Raw genomic sequence first — 20,402 nt, forward strand, 5'->3', positions numbered from 1 at the left:
GCAATAGTGTTACACAGAGAACTAGAGTGGCCAAGAGACTTTGGAACTCAAGTGTCTGGGTTCTGACCCTGAATCAGCTTCCCAATCCCAAGTGGGGTTTTGAAGTTCTCAAACCTTAGATTCCTTACCTGAAAAATTAGGATATTTAGTGGGCTTTGGTAAAGACTTTTAAGTTATAATAAAATGATAAAGCACTCAGAACACAGGTTCAGTGTATATCCGTCTTTAGTGGGCTTGAAGGGGTCAGTATTTGGCTTATTTTATTGGAGAATGACAAGTTCTTTGAATGATAATTACCAAAAAGAAAATCAACAAGAGCAAACATGGGGAAATCTTACATTACATTTAAAAGTGTAATTTTTAGATTTTATGTGATTTAAACTGAAAGTGGAACATCAACATAGTACTAGGGATAAAAGTAGATATGGCCTATGACACAGATAAAGATAGTGGGTTTAGAAAATGACCTTCACAGGGGCTGAAAGCAACTGCATCTGAGGAAGGACTTCCAGGGTGTGAATGTGTGCATCCCACTGAGAAAATAACCCATCCTTCCATCCTTGGAACGTGTATTTAGGTGTCTCATCTTTCTTGAAGTTACACATTTTTAAGGCACGTTCCTTCCTATCCGGGTGACTGGCAGGTTCCTTTGGATTAACTCTTTTCAAAGGCAGGCTGTGGTATGTCTGTAATTGTAATTGCTCACAGACAGCGCTCATCTCAAAGAGAAGTGAACATGAGTGGTGGCCACGGTCCTGGAACAGATTCAGGTCACCTTGAATTCCATGTTCCAGGGCAGCAACATGTAACAGAATAAACAAAGTTATCAATCAAGGCAATTTTTAAAAATGTTGCTAGAGACTCTAGGCAGACAGTTACATAAAAGGAGGGGACCTGTTGTAGACCTGAGATGCTGTCTAATGGGTGGGGAAGCTGGGTGCTTTGTTGTGTTAGTGCATCCCAAGGGGTTTATCTGTGAGCCACAGAATGCTAGGTCTGTCACAGATGTGGGCAAGGGGTGGCTATTTAAGGGTCTAATGATAGCCCAAGATGAATTTCAATTAGCCTCATGACCTGCAACATTCCAACATCACCGCCATGGCTGAAATCCTAAGCGGTTAATTAGCCATGGAGAAGGTTCAACAGAAGGTATGGTGTCTAATGTCATGTCTCCTCCCAGAGCCACGAGACAACTCAGATACCATTTTCTTATTGTAAAAATGATATAACAGCTGAGATTAAAAAAAAAGCACTTAGAAAAGAAAAAAGTCTATGAAAAATAGCCATGCTTTTTGGTGAGGAAGTAGCTTTCCTTTGATGGGTGGGCCTAACAAAGCCCTGCTATCTCTACCTGCCTTCCTTTCATCCAGTATCTTAAATTTGGTGGACGATCCCTCCCTACTTTTTTCACATAGTATTTCAGATCCTAAGAGGACAATTGTGCTGTTTCCCTCCTTAGGATTAGTGTGTTACCAGGACACAGGAGGTGGAGCCCACAGCTAATTAGTGGGGTCCAGTCCATCTCCAATGGACTCCAAGCCTGCCAGTGTTTGACTACCTGGCTAACAAAGGACCTGGTTCCAAGGTCACAGAAATCTACAGGGAACCTGGGGGTGTTCACACAAAGGCAGAGGCATGCCCTCGTTTCCTCCTTTCCTTCCTCCTTCCTCTGATTGCTCTATACCTGTGTCTATGTAGCCTGATCCATGGCCCGCCCTAAGCAGGCTCCTATATGTAGGAAGGAAAGAATAGGATTAATGCAGAAACTGCCCACAGGGTTCCCCTGCAGGTGGCATGCATCAGGTAGCAGAACTCAAGAGCTATTCTGGAAGAAGAGTCTAAAGACAGTGACGTTATCGGTCAACAAGCAGGGAGCCAAGGTATGGAAAAACCCTCATGTGAAATCCTGTGAGTATTAACGACTATCTTCCTGGGTTACCAGGCAAGGCTCCCTTAAAGACAGACAGCAAGGTCGGGAAGAGGAAAAGAGGTGGTCACTATTTCTAGCACAGAAAACAGCAATATTTTTCCAATGATAAAGAAATAAGTGTTGTTTTCCCCCTAGCCCCAAATTTCTGAAGTCTTGGGACCAAGTCATTGGTCTTATTGTTATATTCAAGAGCAAGGCTTGCCTGAAGGATTCGGAGAAATCCCCTTAATCAAGAACGTCAGGTACTCCTTCTCTGAAGAAAGACATCAAAGCTAAACCTGTCTGCCATAAAGCAGGGCCAAGATCTCCTTAGTAGAGACACTACTAGCACAGGTCTTGTCTGTGCTCTGCCTGAGGTATCACCCTTGTGCTTGCTGTCACTTCCTGATCTTGTGAAGCTGTTCAGAGAGGAACCAAAGGGGAGCTCAGGCAAGCTGACTGAAGAGTCCAGGATAGACACGAAGTGGCAAGGGCTGAGCCACAGCCTTCTGTGCTTCCTTCTCACTCCTCTCAGAAAGGCCTCTCTCTCTCTGTCTCTGTCTCTGTCTCTCTGTGTGTGTGTGTGTGTGTGTGTGTGTGTGTGTGTGCTTCCCCTCTTTTGATTTTGTTGGTCTGAGATTCTTTATTCCCTGTGTTTTCTTGGGTGTATTTAACCTCTTTAGGTTAATGTTTTCCTTCTAATACCCTCTGTGGGACTGAATTTGTAGATAGATATTGCTTAAATTTATCATGGAATGTATTATTTTCTCCATCCATGTTGGTTGAATGTTTTGATGAGTATAATACCTGAAGCATCTGTGGTCTCTTAAAGTCCGCAGCATCTCTGCCCAGACCCTTCTGGCTTTCAGAGTCTCTATTAAGAAGTCAGCTGTAATTCTAATAGGTCTGCCTTTATATGTTACTCGGTGTTTTTCCCTTGCAGCTTTTAGTATTATTTCTTTGTTCTGTATGCCTAGTGTGTTGATTATTATGTGTCTTGGGTACTTTTCTGTACTCCATTCTATTTGGTACGAAGCATGCATCTTATACCTCGACAGCTATCTCCTTCTTTAGGCTAGGGAAATTTTCTTCTATGATTTTGTTGAAAATATTTTCTGTACGTTTTTTCTGGGTTTCTTTCCCTTCCTGTATTTCTATTATTCTTAGGTTTGATCTTTTCATAGTGTTCCAGATTCCCTGGGTGTTTTGTACTAGGAGTTTTTTAGTTCTAACATTTTCTTTGACTTCTGTATCCATTTCTTCTACTGTGTCTTCAATTCTTGAAATTCTCTCTTCCATCTTTGTATTCTGTTGGTGAAGCTTGCCTCTGTGACATGATTCCTGTTCAAGTACCTAAATTTTTCATTTTCAGAGTTCCCTCAGTCTGAATTTTCTTTGTTAGTTTTATTTCCACTTTCAGATCTTGACGAGTTTCCTGCATTTCCTTCCACTGTGGTTTCACAGATTTCTTTAAGAGATTTATTTATTCCCTCTTTAAGGACCTCTATCATATTTATAAAGGTATGCTAAAGTCATCTTCCTGTAATTCAGTTATGTTGGAATATTCATGGCCTTCTACAGTAGGGTTGTTAGGCTCGTATGGAAGCATATTATCCTGGCTGTTATTGATCAGCATATAGGCATCTGGGATTGGAAAGTTTATAGTTCTAGGTTCTAGTCTTGTCCTTTTAGGGACAAATGTTTTGTTCCTTGTTATGGCTTTCTCTCTGATTCTTAGAAGGGTGTGGTAGCTCTGTATTGCCTGGCAGGGAATTCTTCTGTGGTCCTGATAGATGTGGCTACTGGGAGTTCCAGGAAAATGTGCTTCTGGGTATTGGAGCTGACACTTAGAAATGGAAATGGGCTGGGTGGCAAGGTCTAGGGGTGATGGAGGAGTGTCTATGTGTTACTTTCATTGGTTAATAAAGAAACTGCCTTGACCCCTTTAATAGGACAGAAAATTAGGTAGGCGGAGTAGACATAACAGAATTCTGGGAGAGAGAAGGCAGACGCTTCAGGCAGTCGCCATAGTCAGTTGCCATTCTTCTCCTCTCCAAGACAGACGCAGGTTAAGATCTCTCCTGGTAAGCGACCACCTCGTGGTGCTACACAGATTACTAAATATGGGTTAAAGCAAAATGTGAGAATTAGCCAATCAGAGGCTGAAACTAATGGGCCAGGCAGTGTTTAAAAGAATACAGTTTCCGTCTAATTATTTCTTGTGTAAAGCTAGCCGGGTGGCGGGACGCAGCCCCACCGCTCCATCTACATAGGGGATCTAGGAGGGAGGAAGGCTAGCATCTGTTTAGTGTCCTGGTTTATGGGGCAGAGAGTTGGGAGGGGCCACAGCAGAAGGTCTGTTCCAGGGCTTGGGATGAGACTGGGACATTGGACTTGAAGGAATGGAGGGAAAAGTACAGATCTGACTTGCTTTCCAGGTCAGAGTGGACTATGGGTTTCCAGGGAATGTCCGTTGAATTTGGGGGTGGGATAAAAAAGTGAATAAGGAGTGGGGGGGTTAGGAGGGGAAGATCTGTCTGTGTGATCCACTGGAGATGGGTGCAGGGGGGTAAGGGAGGCTGCATCAGGGGTTCTGCTGCAGAGCTGGGGGTGAAACTGGGGGAGAAGAGGAAGAGGTGCAGATCCGGAATTAGCCTACCTGATCCCCTGGCAGAAGTGGCCATTGGTTTCCAGGGAATTAGCTAATTAGTTTTAATTGGAGCCCAAGCACAGTATTGGCTTCTCTTTTCATCTCGACTCAAATTCTAGAGCAATCTCTCCTCACCTCTTTGTTTGACACATCTCTAACCTTTGAGCAGTTCTCTTGTATACAGCATGTCCCACATCCCGAACTTACACTAAAAATTCTTTGTGCTCAAATTCAGATTAAATAATTTTGACAAAAATACCATAAAAATGGTGTTCAGATTTTACCCACATTGACAACTTGTAAAAGATGCAAGTTTGAATTGAATGAAGAAATAAGGTCACGTGAGACACTCTCAAATGTTTTACTTGCCTGTTTCAGCTTCCTTCTTATTTTTATTTTTTCCTCTGGTGCTTGTGATGGAATTCAGTCCCATGCAAATGACCGACCATTGACAACAACATCCATTCTGGTAAAGATTTATCTGATAGAAAGCATTATTTATCATTTTATTATGACTAGAAATGAAATTCAAATTACAAAATCATTGCAAAGGTAACATACCCAATGCTGGGTTATAATTATAATTTACTATATGATTATAATTTCCCCTGTGGTAAAATAGGAATGGAAGGAAAAAGATTGACAACAGAGTTTTAGCTATCTAGTACTGTAATAATATACTTAAATAGGTAATAGCGTGCCTCTTTAAACAAATAAGGCAGTGTCAGATGTCTTGTTGTTCTTAGATATGTTTTACTTCACGAGTGGCAATTAAAAAACAAGCTATAAGCAGAGCTTGTGCCACATGCCTTTAATCACAGCAGGTAAGTGGGTCCCTGTTTTTCAGACCAGCCTGGTCAAGCCCTAGGTCATGACCCTAGATAGCTATACTACATAGCTACATACATACAATGAGACACAGTGAGACTCTGTCTCTTAAAAAGCAGCAGGAAGAAAAGCCATTTGTTCATGGAGTAGGAAAGAGAGAGGGGAGGAGGTGTGCAGGTAAGGTTCAAAATAAACTCCCCAGGCGCCCATGGGTGAGTGCCTGCTGCTGTAGCTGCACAGCTCAGAGCTCAGGTCAACAGAAGCTAGCGCAGGAAGTGCACGAAAACATTAACAAGAACGCATGAAAGAACTCTTGAGAAGAGCTGACTGTCACTCTCTCTGCATCACACACCACACATTTCCAGGGAAGGCCACAAGGGGGAGAAGTTCCCTACTTCTTCAGGCAGGGGCTATGTCCTGTCGCTCTCACCCCTGGCTCCTAATGCACAGGGACAATTTCTTCTAGGCTGAGGGGTTTCCAGTGCTTCGAGGATGTCGTCTCTTTATTTTCCTCATCCAGTAGCTACAGTTCCTGATCCTAGACTGAAAGACAAGGGGGAAAATAAAAACAAACTTACTTCATGCTCTCCTCTGAGAGGGGGCCGCACCCTTTCCAAACACAAGGTCCATGTAAGTAGGTGTGCAGGATGAGAAGGGTTGTCACCTCAGGTCTGATTCTGCCACTTTGGATATTGTCTTAGTCAGGGGTTCTATTGCTGTGAAGAGACACCATGATCATGGAAACCCTTATTAGGAAAACATTGCACTGGGGCCGGCTTAGAGTTCAGAGACTTAATCCATTTTTGGCATGCCAGGAAACGTGGTGGCATGCAGGCAGACATGGTGCTGGAGCGGTAGCTGAGTTCTACATCTGGGTCCACAGGCAGCAGGAAGAGACTAAAATGCTAGGCCTGGCTGGAGCATCTGAAACCTCAACGCCCACCCTAGTGATACCCTTTTTCCCCAAGGCCACACCTCCTAATCCTCCCACTCCTTCTGAGCATATAGGGGCCATTTTCTTTCAACCACCACAGGTATACAGGTCAGGAAGGCGTGTGATCCAATGATTTACAAAGAAAAGCCTTGCCAGGGCTTCAGCAGTTTCAGACAAACAGATGAGGGGGATGTGGGTTTGTATTAAGTGGTCACCCAGTGATTTCACAGACACTGCCGGCTTCTTTGTCCCAGAGTCCTCTGCGAAGTCCTGGCTCAGCTCCTGTCTGGAGGAGCTCCTGGCTTACGGAGCTTGTCCTCACTCCTCGGTAGCTCTCCTGTCAGCTGCATGGTGCTGCCTAGCAGATTACTACAAATGTAGAGGTTTAAAGCAGCACAAGTTTCCTGGCTTCCAGGTTCCAAGACACAGGCCAGGCTGTCCGGGGTGCGGAACTACTCTGGGGAGTCCTAGGAAGGAACAAAAGGGCTGCCTGCCTACATTCTTGGCTTCAGCTCTTCCACATGGAATTTTTCAACTCTCTCTCAGCAGTGTCTCCGAGGCAGCCTCTAAATCACTATGTGGCTGAGAATAACTCGGATCTTCTTCCTTCCCATCTCAGTTCTGGAATGCCAAGTGGACACCACCATGCCTGGGTGGCTCTTCACACGTCCCACCCTACGAAGTTCATATAGTGATGGCATTCATGTTCACGCTATCTCAAGTTGCTTCCCCACCCCCAAACTCCTCCATGTTCTCCCTATCCATCCTCCCCAGTCCTGGAACCCCACTGACCTCCCCGTTGCCATGGTCTCCCTGTCTTGATAAGGCCACACAGTTGGACTCCTGCAGTGTGTCACCATTTCAGACAGGTCTCTTATACTTAGTAGTATGCATTAGCAAATTTTCAAAAGCCACTCTTATATGACTTCCTCGAAGCTCCTCCTGCCCCATGGTTCCTCACCTATGACCTCACGGGGAAAGCTCAACATATTGTCAATATGATTGTCACTTGAGAGCAGAAGGTGAGGACATGTTCTTAAAAGATGATGGCCATATGTATTTTATTTGTCCCAGAGTCCTTTCTAGTTTGCAAGCCACAAACAGAATATGGGTTAAATGAATCTCCTCAAGTTAAACAAAGCTGCTGTGTCAGGAGCAGCCCACCCAGCAGAACCCACTTCCTCAGGAACCAGAGTTCTAGTCTCACATCCCAGAGTTCCCAGACGTTTCAGTTGCTGTATCAGACAATGAAATGACTGTCCTTAGGAATGGGAAGCAAGGCAACAAACTTCACCAGGAGGAAGAGAGAGGATGGATACCCCAGGGTAGGGCTCCACATGACAGGAAAGGGCTGCCACGCCATAATCCAGTCAAGCCTATCACATGCTCCAGTCTGTGCTTTTGGGTCTCCTTGGGTGTGTGAACAGGAGCAGAGTTTTCTTGTCAATGGGGCGGCCATTACCATATCTTTGTTGAACTCACACGCAAGGTTGAGATCTGTGGATGACAATGTGACCTCTCACTCAAAAATATCCTAAATCTTCTAAGATAAGCCTATAAAACTATCCCACTTACAAACCCGATAAAACTGAATCTGCATGCAAAATTCCCTGATAATACATTAAACACTTACTGCAAGTTTCATCTGTTAGCTGTTCCAGTATGTCAAATTCTTAGCCATGTAAGCACTTGCTAAACATGCCAAGACCATTCTTATACTTAGGGAAAAATAGAAATGCTATGGCTTGACTTATATTATAATTCTATAAATCTTATATAAAGACGGTGTGAGTATGTGTGTCTCTGTACCCAGACAGGTATCAAACTTGATGTCCCCCTGCCTCAGCTTCCAGCTGCTGTGACTGACAACAGGTGTGTCGCAACACAGATCTATGCTGAATTTAATTCTAAGATTTCAAGAAAATGAAACAAAATTCTCTATCATAGAAATAGCTATCACATCTCAAGCCATTTTGGTTTTCTCCCAAAGAACGATGAGGTGGCTTTAGATGGTGCTTGCTCTTTAGCTGAGTCCTACCACTGGTGAGCCCTCTACCACTGGTGAACCCTCTACCACTGGTGAGCCACCTACCACTGGTGAGCCCTCTACCACTGGTGAGCCACCTACCACTGGTGAGCCCTCTACCACTGGAGAGCCACCTACCACTGGTGAACCCTCTACCACTGGTGAGCCCTCTACCACTGGTGAACCCTCTACCACTGGAGAGCCACCTACCACTGGTGAACCCTCTACCACTGGTGAGCCACCTACCACTGTAGACTTCCAGAAGATTTCTGTCAGTCATACTCTTATGCTGTGACCCCTTGATGGCCACAATCCCATAAAGGGGAACCCTAAAAAGATGCTACATGAAGTCATTTCTGTTATTTGTACTAGTTAGTGAGTCCACCTCCACCTACATTGCATACAATCCACTTCATGCTGCTCAAGCCACACCTATGAGCTGTCGCACAAGCCCACAGCTCTACCTATCTCTCAGGTCTCAGACAGGAGGGCTCCAAAAATGGCAGATTCCTCCAGGGTTCTCTTCCTCCTTGATAGCTGTCCCCTAGAGATGCTTGTTTCTTTAAGACAAGCTCTTTCAAATGCCCCTTGGGCCCACGATTTTACTTTTCTTGCTAAATGAACACAAAGCATGCTAGTCATTCTTCTGACCACCTGAGACAATTGCTTTCAAAGTTAAGTCCAAGTATTAGGAATGACATCAATTCACCTTCCTACAGAATCTGTCAAGTCTCCATTCTAAGATGTCCTCGGAAGAAATGAAAAACCTCCACCTGGAAGAACAGTCCCTGGAGCCAGAAACCAAAGAGGTGAATGGGATCCTCATGTCCAAGATGATAAGTGATAATTGGGACAAAATCTGGAACTTCCAAGCAAAGCCAGATGACCTCCTCATTGCGACCTATGCAAAGGCAGGTGGGTGCAAGGAATGGTACAAGACAAAGCCACTCACATGGATCAAGGGCTTTCTGACACAGGCATCCTGATTAAAAGAGGAAGGTGTTGCTGGATCTTGAAGAAGGCTGTTTTCTAATTTTCTGAGAAATTGCCATACTGATATCCAAAGGGGCTATACCAGTTTACACATTTATATAATGGTATACAATGGAGTACTACACAGCAGAAAAAATAATGACATTTTGAAATTTTTAGGCAAATAGATGGATCTAGAAAATATCATATTGAGTGAGGTAACCCAGACCCAGAAAGACAATTATCACATATACTCACTCATAAGTAGTTTTTAAACATAAAGCAAAGAAAACCAGCCTACAATTCCAGAAAACCTAGACAACAATGAGGACCCTAAGAGAGACATACATAGATCTAATCTACATGGGAAGTAGAAAATTTGAGTAAATTTGGAGCATGGGGACCATGGGAGGGCGTAGAAGGGGAAGAGAGAGGAAGGGAGAAGATCAGAGAAAAATGTAGAGCTCAATAAAATCAATTAAAAAAAAGTTTAAAAAGAGGAAGCTGTGGGGCTTCAGCCAAGCAGGTCCCTGGGACCGGGGGAACATCCCAACTCATAAGTCCATGCTTCACCCTACAGGGTCCCTCCTTTCATTAAGAAAGAAAGACAGATGTGGACCAAACCTCACAAACCCCCCCAAAGACTTGGTGAAATTACAAAATGTTGTAAAAGCACAGACGCTGAGAAAGAATGGAAATTCTTAGGGCAAATCCTATCATCCAGGCCATCCTCCTCCATTCACTTCCCTAGCACTTCTAAGCCTAGACTGGCACGGAGTTGAGCACAGGCAGCCAGGTAGCGGTGCTGAGAGCACATGTACACCCACTGAAGGAGAGAAGGAGGAGGAGAACCAGTGGTTAGATCCCAGGGAATGAAGAGGGGTTCGTGGGGAAAGGATGGGGAACACAAAGAATGACATGCGCATGAGCAGAGGGGAGCACTAAGGAACAAACCGCCTTGGAAAGACAGAGGTGAATGACCAGCAGAACCTGCCCACCCACATTTTTTCATCTTTCCACACAATGTGATAAAATTAACAGATTGGACGTCTGACTTTGCAAGAAGGACGTATGACAATAAGATACAGTTGAATGCCAGGAAAGGGCCATCCATCAAAGGCTCTGGAGCCTTTGCTGTTCCCAGGCACTAAGCCTCACGTTCCTTGTCATCTCCACCCTGGTTGTTCACCTCACGGACCAACATCGAACTTAGGAGTTTCCAAGCAGACCTTCCAGCTGCTAAAGACAGGCTTTCCATTTCTGTCTGGTTTTCACTGGACAGGCGACTTCCTGGCTTAGGTCCCTAATTTCCCCCTATCTGAGCGTAAACTGCACTTCCCCTTAGAGCAGAAGTTTTGGATCAGTCCACCTTGAAAATCATGCAGTCGCCTGCAAGACCCTCTGTGCAATGGTCCCAAACATAAGCATGCACTCTCTCCCGCCTTCCGTCCCCGCCTCCTCTCTGACTTTAAGGTAGCATTTCTCTCAGCACCTATCTGAAAAGTTTTTTCATCCCAATAAACCACTCTGCAGATGCAATAATCTAAATCAGACGAAATAAAACAGAATTAGAGAAAGCCCAGGTTTAATGGATACTAGCGCTCCCGGGCAGCCTTCCAAGCCCTCTCAGAGAGGAAGGAGATGGGGAAGGAAGACCAGAAAATCACATTTGTTCTCGGGGAGGGGGGGAGTTTAAATACCCTGTGGGAGTGATATTGAGTATCTCTGAGAAGGGGTCACCATTGGGCAGGTTTTCTTGGAGGTAGAGTCTGGACTGAGGCAACTCCCAGGGGAGCGGCTTGGTATGGAGCTTTCTACCCAAACATTCCAGACTTTTTGGATATACAGATGCCAGGGGCTGGGGCGAAGCCTAGACTCAAACATTCCAGATTCTTTGGGTATAAGAATGTTTCAACCAAACATCCCAGTCTCTTTCGGTATAGGGGTGCCAGGGGCTGGGGTGACGCTTCCAACCAAACTCTACTAGTCTCCCATGAACCCTACATATACTTCCAGATGTGACCACACCTGCACTGTTCCCCTCCCAAGAATACTTCCTTCTTGTGACAGGCAATATTCTATTCCTACTTCCATTCTTCATGCCAAAGTTGCCATAGTTCTACTCAGCTGAGCTTCTCTGGCCTTTCAGGTGTAAGTAAGCAACCTTACATTCCTGTGCATGCCTCCAGCACACCTCCCTCCCCCATCCTGGCTGTGTGTATCTCTCATGTATTGGGTTTATCTGATAGGAACAGAGACACCAAAAGTAGTGACTGGGTCCTGGTGCAAGGAAGACTGAAAACTCTGACCTTTGACTCGAGTAGCTAATTACCTAACTAGAATGTGTAGTGAGGAGCTGCGGGCAGGCCTGCTTTTCATCCCACCCAGCTCTCGGCAGCCAGGCTAGCTTATGCCCCAAAATAGCAACATACAAACTGTATTCATGTAAACACTGCTTGGCCCATTAGTTTCAGCCTCTTACTCACATCTTGACTAACCCATTTCTAATAATCTGTGTAGCACCACGAAGTGGTGTCTTACCGGGAAGATTCTAGCCTGCATCCATCTCAGAGAGAAGAGTCATGGCGACTGCTTGAGCCATCTGCCTCACTTCCTTCTTCCTGTTCTGTCTACTCCACCCACCTAAATCCTGCCCTATCAAAAAGCCAAGGCAGTTTCTTTATTAACCAATGAGAGTCCTCCATCAGGAATAGGAGGATCTCTTAATCAGAAAAAGAAGAGTGGGTGGTAGGCGAGCAAGAAGCAGTCTTTGTCCTGTCTCCTCCAAAAGGAGCATCAGCTTGTTAGAGCCGATGCATTGGCTAACTCATCCGTGCATCAATCCATATTTGCCCAATGCCATATTTATTCAATCAAACTCCATTTATGGGGGAAAAGTGCTTTGCTGAATGCCAATGAGAAAGAGGACAGAGGGGACATAAGAAAGCATACACTACAATCACTGGGTGACATTGAGCACAAAGGGCCACTAGTGTTTAGAGGAGCCCCTCCCCCAAACATACACAGAATGTGTAGAGAATGTAACAGGTAAGCTGAGTCTACTCAGAACCCAGCAAACCTGAATGTAGCTGAGTATGAGTGTGATTGATTAAAGAGAATTGAATTGTGCCATGAGTGGGTAGGACTGAAGATAATGGGTGTTATATGACATCTAGGTACCACCTGGACACAGGAAATTGTGGACATGATCCAAAATGATGGGGATGTGCAAAAGTGCCAGCGTGCCAACACCTTTGACCGTCACCCTTTCCTCGAGTGGACATTGCCTCCACCCCTCAACTCGGGTGAGTTCCCCCACTGGGGTGCAGTGGACTGTGGCCACTGTGCAGGATCCGTTTACACTTCAGGTGGATATCACTTCTACAGTCTTCCTTCTAGAAAGCATTTTCAAGTGGAAACATAAAGGAGTATGAAAGCAGCTTAGGCCAACACACACAATTCCTTTCCCAAAAGATGAATGACTTGGTAGCACAAGGCACACATCCTACTGTGTGTAAGCATCTGCCTATGCATGTATAACAGCTCCATGAAGGGATGGGCTATAGTTTGGAGCATGTATGTCCCCAGAATCTGAAAGTTAAACACTGCTCTCCCAGGAAGGCCACTAGGGAGAAGCAATGGAGCCTCAGGTGGTCTTTGGAATTTACTCTGCAGACCAGGCTGGCCTTGACTTAGAGATCCTTGAACTCAGTGATCTTCCCGTCACTGCCTCCAGAAGCTTAAGGATGTACACCTGTTTGCTGGGTCTTTCCAATCAGTGGTTGTAGAGGTCTGGGAAGCTTCTAACAGCCTCTCCAGGAACATGGCAGGAGTTGCAGTAGATCCTTGAAATATTAGACAAATTTGTGGGCTTCTGTGCAGAATTATGGAGGCCATTCATCAAAGTCCCACAATAGGTAGAGAGTCTTCTTACCTTGGTCAGGGTTGGAGTCCTGTTGAGGTCTGGCAGAAGGGAAGGCAGTTTCCAGAATCAAGAGTCCTCAGAGGCTATGAATTTCCTTGCTTCCTTCTGGATCTTCTGTTTCTCTCTTCTGGGGTAGAGAGCGTTTGGAGCTGTTGGCAGTTATCCCAGGTAGGCTGCTGATTGTAAAATAATGTCTAAGGAAAGAAATTAAACCTGGTGTCTATCAGAGAAGGAGGGGTTTTGATGTTTCCAGTTATAAAGATCACTAGTGGAAAAGGGAACATAGACCATAAATGGAGCCACAACACCGTGGCTTCCCTTATGAGAGGAGCCAAGGATCCATAGAGGGAACTGGGATGGGGTTGTTCTGTGAGGATGGGTGAGTCAGGGGAAAGAAGGCTTGGATACAGCCAAGAGTGGGGAGGGAGGGCAGAGAAGGACCCACTGCAGGTACAGGAAAAGCTAAGGACAGAGTCGGGGACAGTGGGTTCAGGAGTCACAGTGAAGGATAAGAGGGTTGAGAAGACCCAAGGTCAGGGGTCCTCAGCCCCTTTGGGAGGCTTTTCTACTGCTCAGATCTTCTGGATCCCATGTTTGTTGTACTCCAGCATCCAGGAAGGTTGCGTTTCCAGGATATCCAGTGTATATTCCAGGATATGCTCAAGTGTAGGAAAACTGATCCTGTCTTCCTAGGATGATAGACTGAGCCCTGGCAGCAGTTCCCATATTGAATGACACAGTATCAGTCCATCCCACACTGGAGGCTGACCAATGCAATTTGCAAAGTGAACAGAGTTCCCTTGAAGAAGTGGACTCCACACTCTGACTACACTCTGATTCTCATGCTCTGAACACAATTTAAAGTTTTGTAACATGCATTCCAAGGTGGAGGCTGAGAGCATCAATGAGGTTTAGTTTCCCATGGCTGCCTACAATTCGAAATGATTAATGGGGCATAGAAACACAGGTAAAGGACACAGACAACAGAAATGAATTCAAAACACAGGACACAGATGGGTGGCCACCAAGACAAACCAGATCCTGAGGATTTGTGGTGCTATCCAGGCCACATCCTGGACTTAGGGAGTCTTACACTGTTGCCAGCTTTTCCCACAAGTCCCCTGATTGGCTCCCCAGACTTACTAGAAGCCTGAAACCTAAGTTTATGTTACCTTCAGGTATTCCTGAACGCAGGTACTCAGGTGAACTCCTTGAAATTTTTGGAGACATCTTGGTGGGAGGTGATAAATTCCTGGAGCTGAGGAGTAGCCTCTCAGGTACCTCCCTGGGACCATCAGTCCGTTTCCTTCCTAGGAGCCAGGGGTCTCCTTGGGAATTTTGCTAAGGGGTTGAAAGAAAGAAAACACCTGAGAGGCCCCAAATAAGTCAAATTGTATAGAGTCTTCATTCAGTACCAGTGGGGCTGTCCCAGACAGACTGGTGGGAAACAGCTACAACCTGCAGTTTTTTCAAATTTTTGAAGGCAGAGACTTCAGTTGTGATGTATACAGAAGGCACCCATGGACAGCTGCAGCAAGCGTCGTTTACAGAAGTGGAGAGATAGCAGTTCGGTAGTCAGGCATTTCTCATAGCTTTGAGGTCAGGAACATATTGTATAGGAATTTATGGCTGCTCCAGAGACCAGCTTACCCAACATAGTTCTAGCACTAGGTATTCTTAGGAACACTTTAATGCGATGGCATAACTATAGCTCAGAGCCTACTATACAATAAATGAAAAGTTCCGATGACACTCCTTTCCCCAGTCCATCTTCAATTCCTGACATGGGATCTAAGTTTAGGTAAAGGGCAAGAGATACGCATAACTAAGGGGTCCTGTTGAAGGAGTAGTTCCATCCATCACTGTGTAGGGTCCTCTAGGATGAACTGGAAGGCTGCTATCAGGAGGAAGGAAGACATAGGCCTTCCATATGTAAGACCGTAGAGTCAATCATTTGGCCAATATAATTTCCAGTGTGTAACACAACATTGGATCCATGTAGCTGGGGAGAAACATCTGGCTGAGCAGTGTAATATTATTTCCTAGGTCTGGATCTGGCTAACAAAATGCCTTCACCTCGAACCCTGAAGACTCATCTGCCCGTTCAGATGCTGCCCCCTTCCTTCTGGAAAGAAAACTCAAAGGTAAGAACAGCCCAGTTTTACTCATTAAAACAGAAACAACCAGTGGAAACTATAAGGCAGGTGGTGCCATTATCCCAAGGCCCACACACTCCTTTCTGCGCTCACCTTTCCTTCAGAATATGGTTGTCAGGTAGGACTGGAAGTTTTCCTCTGTGCCAGCTAACCCATGCTAAAAGAGAGAAGTCAATGAAACAAAGCAGGGGTTTCCTGCTTAAAGGTGGCCTTTTAATTTGGAACCTCTATGAAGCAGACACCAAGAAGGACTCAAACAAGGATGCAGTCTATCTGGGGAAACCTGCATAGGAAAAGTAGAACGAGAGAATGAACTTGGAGATCTTGGGAATCCTGAAAAGCGGCCAGGAGGGTTCTGCAAACACCGGCACTGCAGCCCCAGGCAATATTTAACCAAGCTGTTAAGAGTCCTGCCTGGGCTGGAGAGATGGCTCAGAGGTTAAGAGCACTGACTGCTCTTCTAGAGGTCCTGAGTTCAATTCCCAGCAACCACATGGCAGCTCACAACCATCTGTAATGAGATCTGGTGCCCTCTTCTGGCCTGCAAGTATACATGCAAGCAGAACACTGTATATGTAATAAATAAATAAATCTTTAAAAAAAAAAAAAAAGAGTCCTGCTAAAGCCAACCCTCGGAGAGCCTTACCTGCCACAGGGGTCCTGATATGCTATCTCCTCAGCCAAGAACACGCTCTTGGAAATGTGGACTTGTCCAGAAGTGACAGTTGGTTCAGACTACAGCAGCTGGAGCCATCTGAGAATACCCTTCCTACAACCAGAGACTAACAGCCCAGTCTAATGGACAGCAGTGAGAACATGCCCACCTTGTACGCGAAAGTGGCCCTCTTGGAATGAAACTCTAATTTGCTAGTGTTTAGAGACTTGATTTACCCTTATAGAGATTTTATCTCATGGAGCTAGATCCCAATGCGGCACTTCTGTTTTCTATATTTAATTTGTTTTGACACTACTCTATTGAGAGACTATACAAATGTGAACATAATTTCTCACCGAACTCAAACCTCCCCAGGCATTTTTTTATCTGTGCCCCCACCATCAAGCTGATAAAGGGAAAAGAATTTGCCATTGTTGATACCTGTTACATCACCAAGTCTTGAAATAGATGTTACTAATATGTAAAAGTGGAATATAAGCAGAATATCAACTTTGGAATACTGCAGAAAGTATCCAGCAGAACCAGATGCCTTTCAGCCGGGTCATTAAAACTCTTTGGAAGCCAAGCTGTGTGGCAACAGCTGAAGGAGCAAGCTGAGATTGCCAAGTATCTCATTGTTAGGGCTGCAGCTGCATCTCCCAAGGAAACCCTAACTGACACGTGTGTTTGGCCAAGACACCCTATCGGTATAGTTCTTAGACACAGCAAGCTTGTGAATACTTTTTTAATTATTTCTTTTTAATTATTTCTGCAAGTGTCATTAGGAAGTAGGGAGCAGCCAAAGTTATCTGGGGCCTAGATTTTTACCACAGGTGAAATTTATAGAAGAAGCCAGCAGATGCGGAAGATGCAGCAATTAAAGAAGAAAGTGATTCTAGGAAAGGGGCAGCAGCTAAGAACGCGGGCCATCTCCAACGCTAGAAGCAATAAAAGTGAATTTTTCTCTGCAGTCAACAAAAGGATCCAGGCCTGCTGACGCCTTCACTTTAGCTAAAACATGGCCTCCAAGACACTAAGAAAATGCATATAATTTTTTCAGGCACTGTATATATGATAATTTATTACAGCACCAACAAAAAACTACTATAAGTTATCATACTCTTAGAAATTATATTTGACTTTGTATTCTGCATTTTAAGTACTTTTGCATATATTCCCTGTGCCTCAGACTTCTCTTGTTTCTAGTCTCTTCGGTCTTAAATACAATACCCAGCACAGAAATATTATGCAAATTAGGGTCTGAAGATTAAATCAGAAATCACTTGTTTGGCATACATGAGCCCCTGCAATGTAATGTAATTTGTGTGTGTGTGTGTGTGTGTGTGTGTGTGTGTGTGTGTGTGTGTGTGTGTAATGAGACTGTAGTTGCCTCACACTTTTTGGGTACCTAAGTGTTTTCATGAACATTTGATAGAAATCCAGAGGCAAGAAAGGGAGCAGAAAAACAGTCATGCAGGGCTGAGAGTATTGGAGGAAGTGCAGTTGGGAAAGCACACATTCAGGTGATTCACAGGGAGAGAAACAAGTGAGGCATTAGACACAAGTGCTTTAGGAAATACTAATGTGCTTATAACAGACAAGAAGCTTTGAAGTGCTACTTACAGCAAAATGCCTGGCACAACCTACTGATGAACTTACGAGAGGTTTATTTTGGTTCCTGGCTCTGGAGGTTCAATTTCAAGATTAGGCAATGCTTGTGATTGGACCTCTAGTAAGAATAGCATCATGGTGGGAATGGAGTCCAAGGTGAGAAGTCGAGTCTCAAAGTAGAAAGGAAAGACAGGGAGAGTGGGAAACAAGGAGCTAGGGAGACTAGGAAAGAGGGAGAGGGATGGAAAGATCCACAATATCTTTGGAGAATAAACCCTCAATGTCCTAAGGATCTCCCTTTAAGCCCTGTCTTTAGTGATCATGATATGAACATGGAGTCTCATAAATGGGGTTGGGACCTTTATTAAAGATGGCCATCTGTGAGGAGGTGGGTCTTCACCCAGACAATAAATCTGCTGACAACCTTATCTTCAATTCTCCAGACTCCAGAACTGTGAGAAATTAGTTTCTGTTGTTTATAAGACACACAGCATGCAGCATTTTGTCATAACTGAACCAAAGCACCACAGGAAGCCTCCAAGATAGTTTAGGGCAACAGCAATATTTACCATATAAACCACCACGCCCTCATGATAGAAAAAGGATATACTTAGTTATAATGCTAAGATTACAGCTACATTACAGAATGATTTGTGAGCATATTAGAAAGGGTGCTCATGCTGATCATAAGAACACAAGCCCACCCCAAATTCCTCCAATAAGTTAGTCTGCAATACGGAAAATATCCTTAAAGAACACAAATGATAGTTTTCTATCTTGTTCCCTCCCTTCCTCCCACTCTCTTTGCTGAACAAACCTAGATTATCTATGTGGCCAGAAATGCCAAGGACTGCCTGGTATCTTACTACCATTTCTCAAGAATGAATAAAATGCTGCCTGACCCTGGTACATGGGAAGAATACGTTGAAACATTCAAAGCTGGAAAAGGTGAGTGGAAGAAAACTGTGCCCTGCTACTTCCTAACCCAGGTGCTGACAACAGACCAGCTTCTCGGCAGATATTTACATCCCTCAAGGTCTTTCAAGGAAGTAAATGCATTTCATTTTTATCTATTAACTGTCCTCTTTTATTTAGCAGAGTCATTCTCATTTGATGAGTTTTAAGGTGGTAGTGATGTTCCCTCTCTGTCCTCCTCAGTGCTGTGGGGCTCCTGGTATGACCATGTAAAGGGATGGTGGGATGTGAAAGACCAGCACCGCATTCTCTACCTCTTCTATGAAGACATGAAAGAGGTGAGGCCAGTGTGATCTCCATTGGGTGTTCCCACATCCTCATATACTAATATCCCAGTGACACCCTGGGATGTGAGCTTGCCTGCAGAAGACCCTTGAAAGACATTCTCTAAGTTTTCTCTTTCCTTCCCAGAGCAAGACTTATTCTGACATCTCGAGCTATGTTTCATTGTCTGTCTCACAAAGTGATCGTTGAGATTTATTCAGTCATAGTTGTAGAGTGCACATAGTTGTATTTTAAAAGTTTAGCTTCCTTTTCCCTCTTCCACACCCCTGAAGTCCATCATTAACTGGGGTCTAGTCCACGTCAACAGTGGCAGAATTAGAGACATAGAGTGGGGTACTGAACTGACCCCTCTCTCTGCTTTATTATGAACGAGTGGACCACAGGTCTACTCTCAAAATCCTGTGGACTGGTGTGCTCGAATTACAGAGCAACGTCTTCTACCAAAGCCAAGAATTTGTGATTTAACCAGAAGATCAGCTCCTTGCTTTTTATGAGAATGAGACAAGCTACATGAGTTCGCATCCCTGACTCAACTTGATAACTTTTATGATAACTTTTATTCATTCTCTCATTAGACTTTTGCTAACTCACAGTCCCCTTGTCTAGGCTGTTATAGCCAATAGCCCAAAGATAGTCACACAAACCCACCTAGCCTCTGTTTCGTATGATCTCTAACCAATCCCTGACACACAGGAAATACCATCATTCCTCTCCCAAGGTTCCAGGTGCTGTCTGTAGAGACATCTGCCCCCTGCTACAAGTTCCTCTCCTGGATGGCAGGAGTAGAACCTGGGACAGACAGTGCCATGCACTAAAACTATTTAAGATAATTGACGCCTCGACACATCCTTTTTCCAAATAGTGTCTATACTGACTAAACCGAATCATTAATGGAAAAGCAAAATTATTTATTTTGCATATCTGTTCCACATACAGGACCCAAAGAGAGAAATTGAGAAGATTGTAAAATTCCTGGAAAGAGACATATCGGAGGAAGTTCTAAATAAAATCATCTACCATACCTCCTTTGAAGTAATGAAGGAAAACCCGATGGCCAACTATACCACTCTACCTGCCAGCATCATGGACCACTCTATCTCCCCTTTCATGAGGAAAGGTAGGTGAGACTGACATCCTGAGGTGCCAAATAAGTCTCGTGGTCCTATAACCAGCTTGTGTTTTCCCATGATGTCCCATGCTACCTGTCTTGCTTTGCTAATTGCTGTAGAGTTGGAGAGCTGACTCGGGTACCTGCTCATCTTGGTATAGGGCCTAGGGATGTATAATCTCTGCTCCGCCTGGACCTGCAGCAATCCCTGAGATTTCGCTTTGTTGCAGGGATGCCTGGAGACTGGAAGAACTACTTTACTGTGGCACAAAGTGAAGACTTTGATGAAGACTACAAAAGGAAGATGGCAGGGAGCACTATTACTTTCCGCACAGAGATCTGAGCGCAATGGAGTTGGGACTGGGGAA

General features: G+C 44.6%; 1 protein-coding gene across 1 annotated transcript; it reads left to right on the plus strand.

Moving 5' to 3' along the window:
• The first annotated feature begins 9,090 nt into the window (after window positions 1-9,090).
• On the plus strand, window positions 9,091-20,377 carry LOC119822418 (sulfotransferase 1C1). Its single transcript, XM_038341698.1, has 7 exons — window positions 9,091-9,262; window positions 12,496-12,624; window positions 15,291-15,388; window positions 18,488-18,614; window positions 18,825-18,919; window positions 19,863-20,043; window positions 20,265-20,377. The coding sequence occupies exons 1-7, from the start codon at window positions 9,091-9,093 to the stop codon at window positions 20,375-20,377; spliced, it is 915 nt and encodes a 304-aa protein (XP_038197626.1).
• The last annotated feature ends 25 nt before the right edge of the window (window positions 20,378-20,402 follow it).

Source organism: Arvicola amphibius, chromosome 9 (genome assembly GCF_903992535.2).
Source record: "Arvicola amphibius chromosome 9, mArvAmp1.2, whole genome shotgun sequence".
NCBI lineage: Eukaryota > Metazoa > Chordata > Mammalia > Rodentia > Cricetidae > Arvicola > Arvicola amphibius.

Coding starts and splice junctions, on each gene's coding strand:
- LOC119822418 (XM_038341698.1), top strand. CDS start 9,091: ATGTCCTCGGAAGAAATGAAAAACCTCCACCTGGAAGAACAGTCCCTG. Junction 12,625..15,290: donor GCCTCCACCCCTCAACTCGG/GTGAGTTCCCCC, acceptor ATTATTTCCTAG/GTCTGGATCTGGCTAACAAA. Junction 18,920..19,862: donor TCTATGAAGACATGAAAGAG/GTGAGGCCAGTG, acceptor TTCCACATACAG/GACCCAAAGAGAGAAATTGA.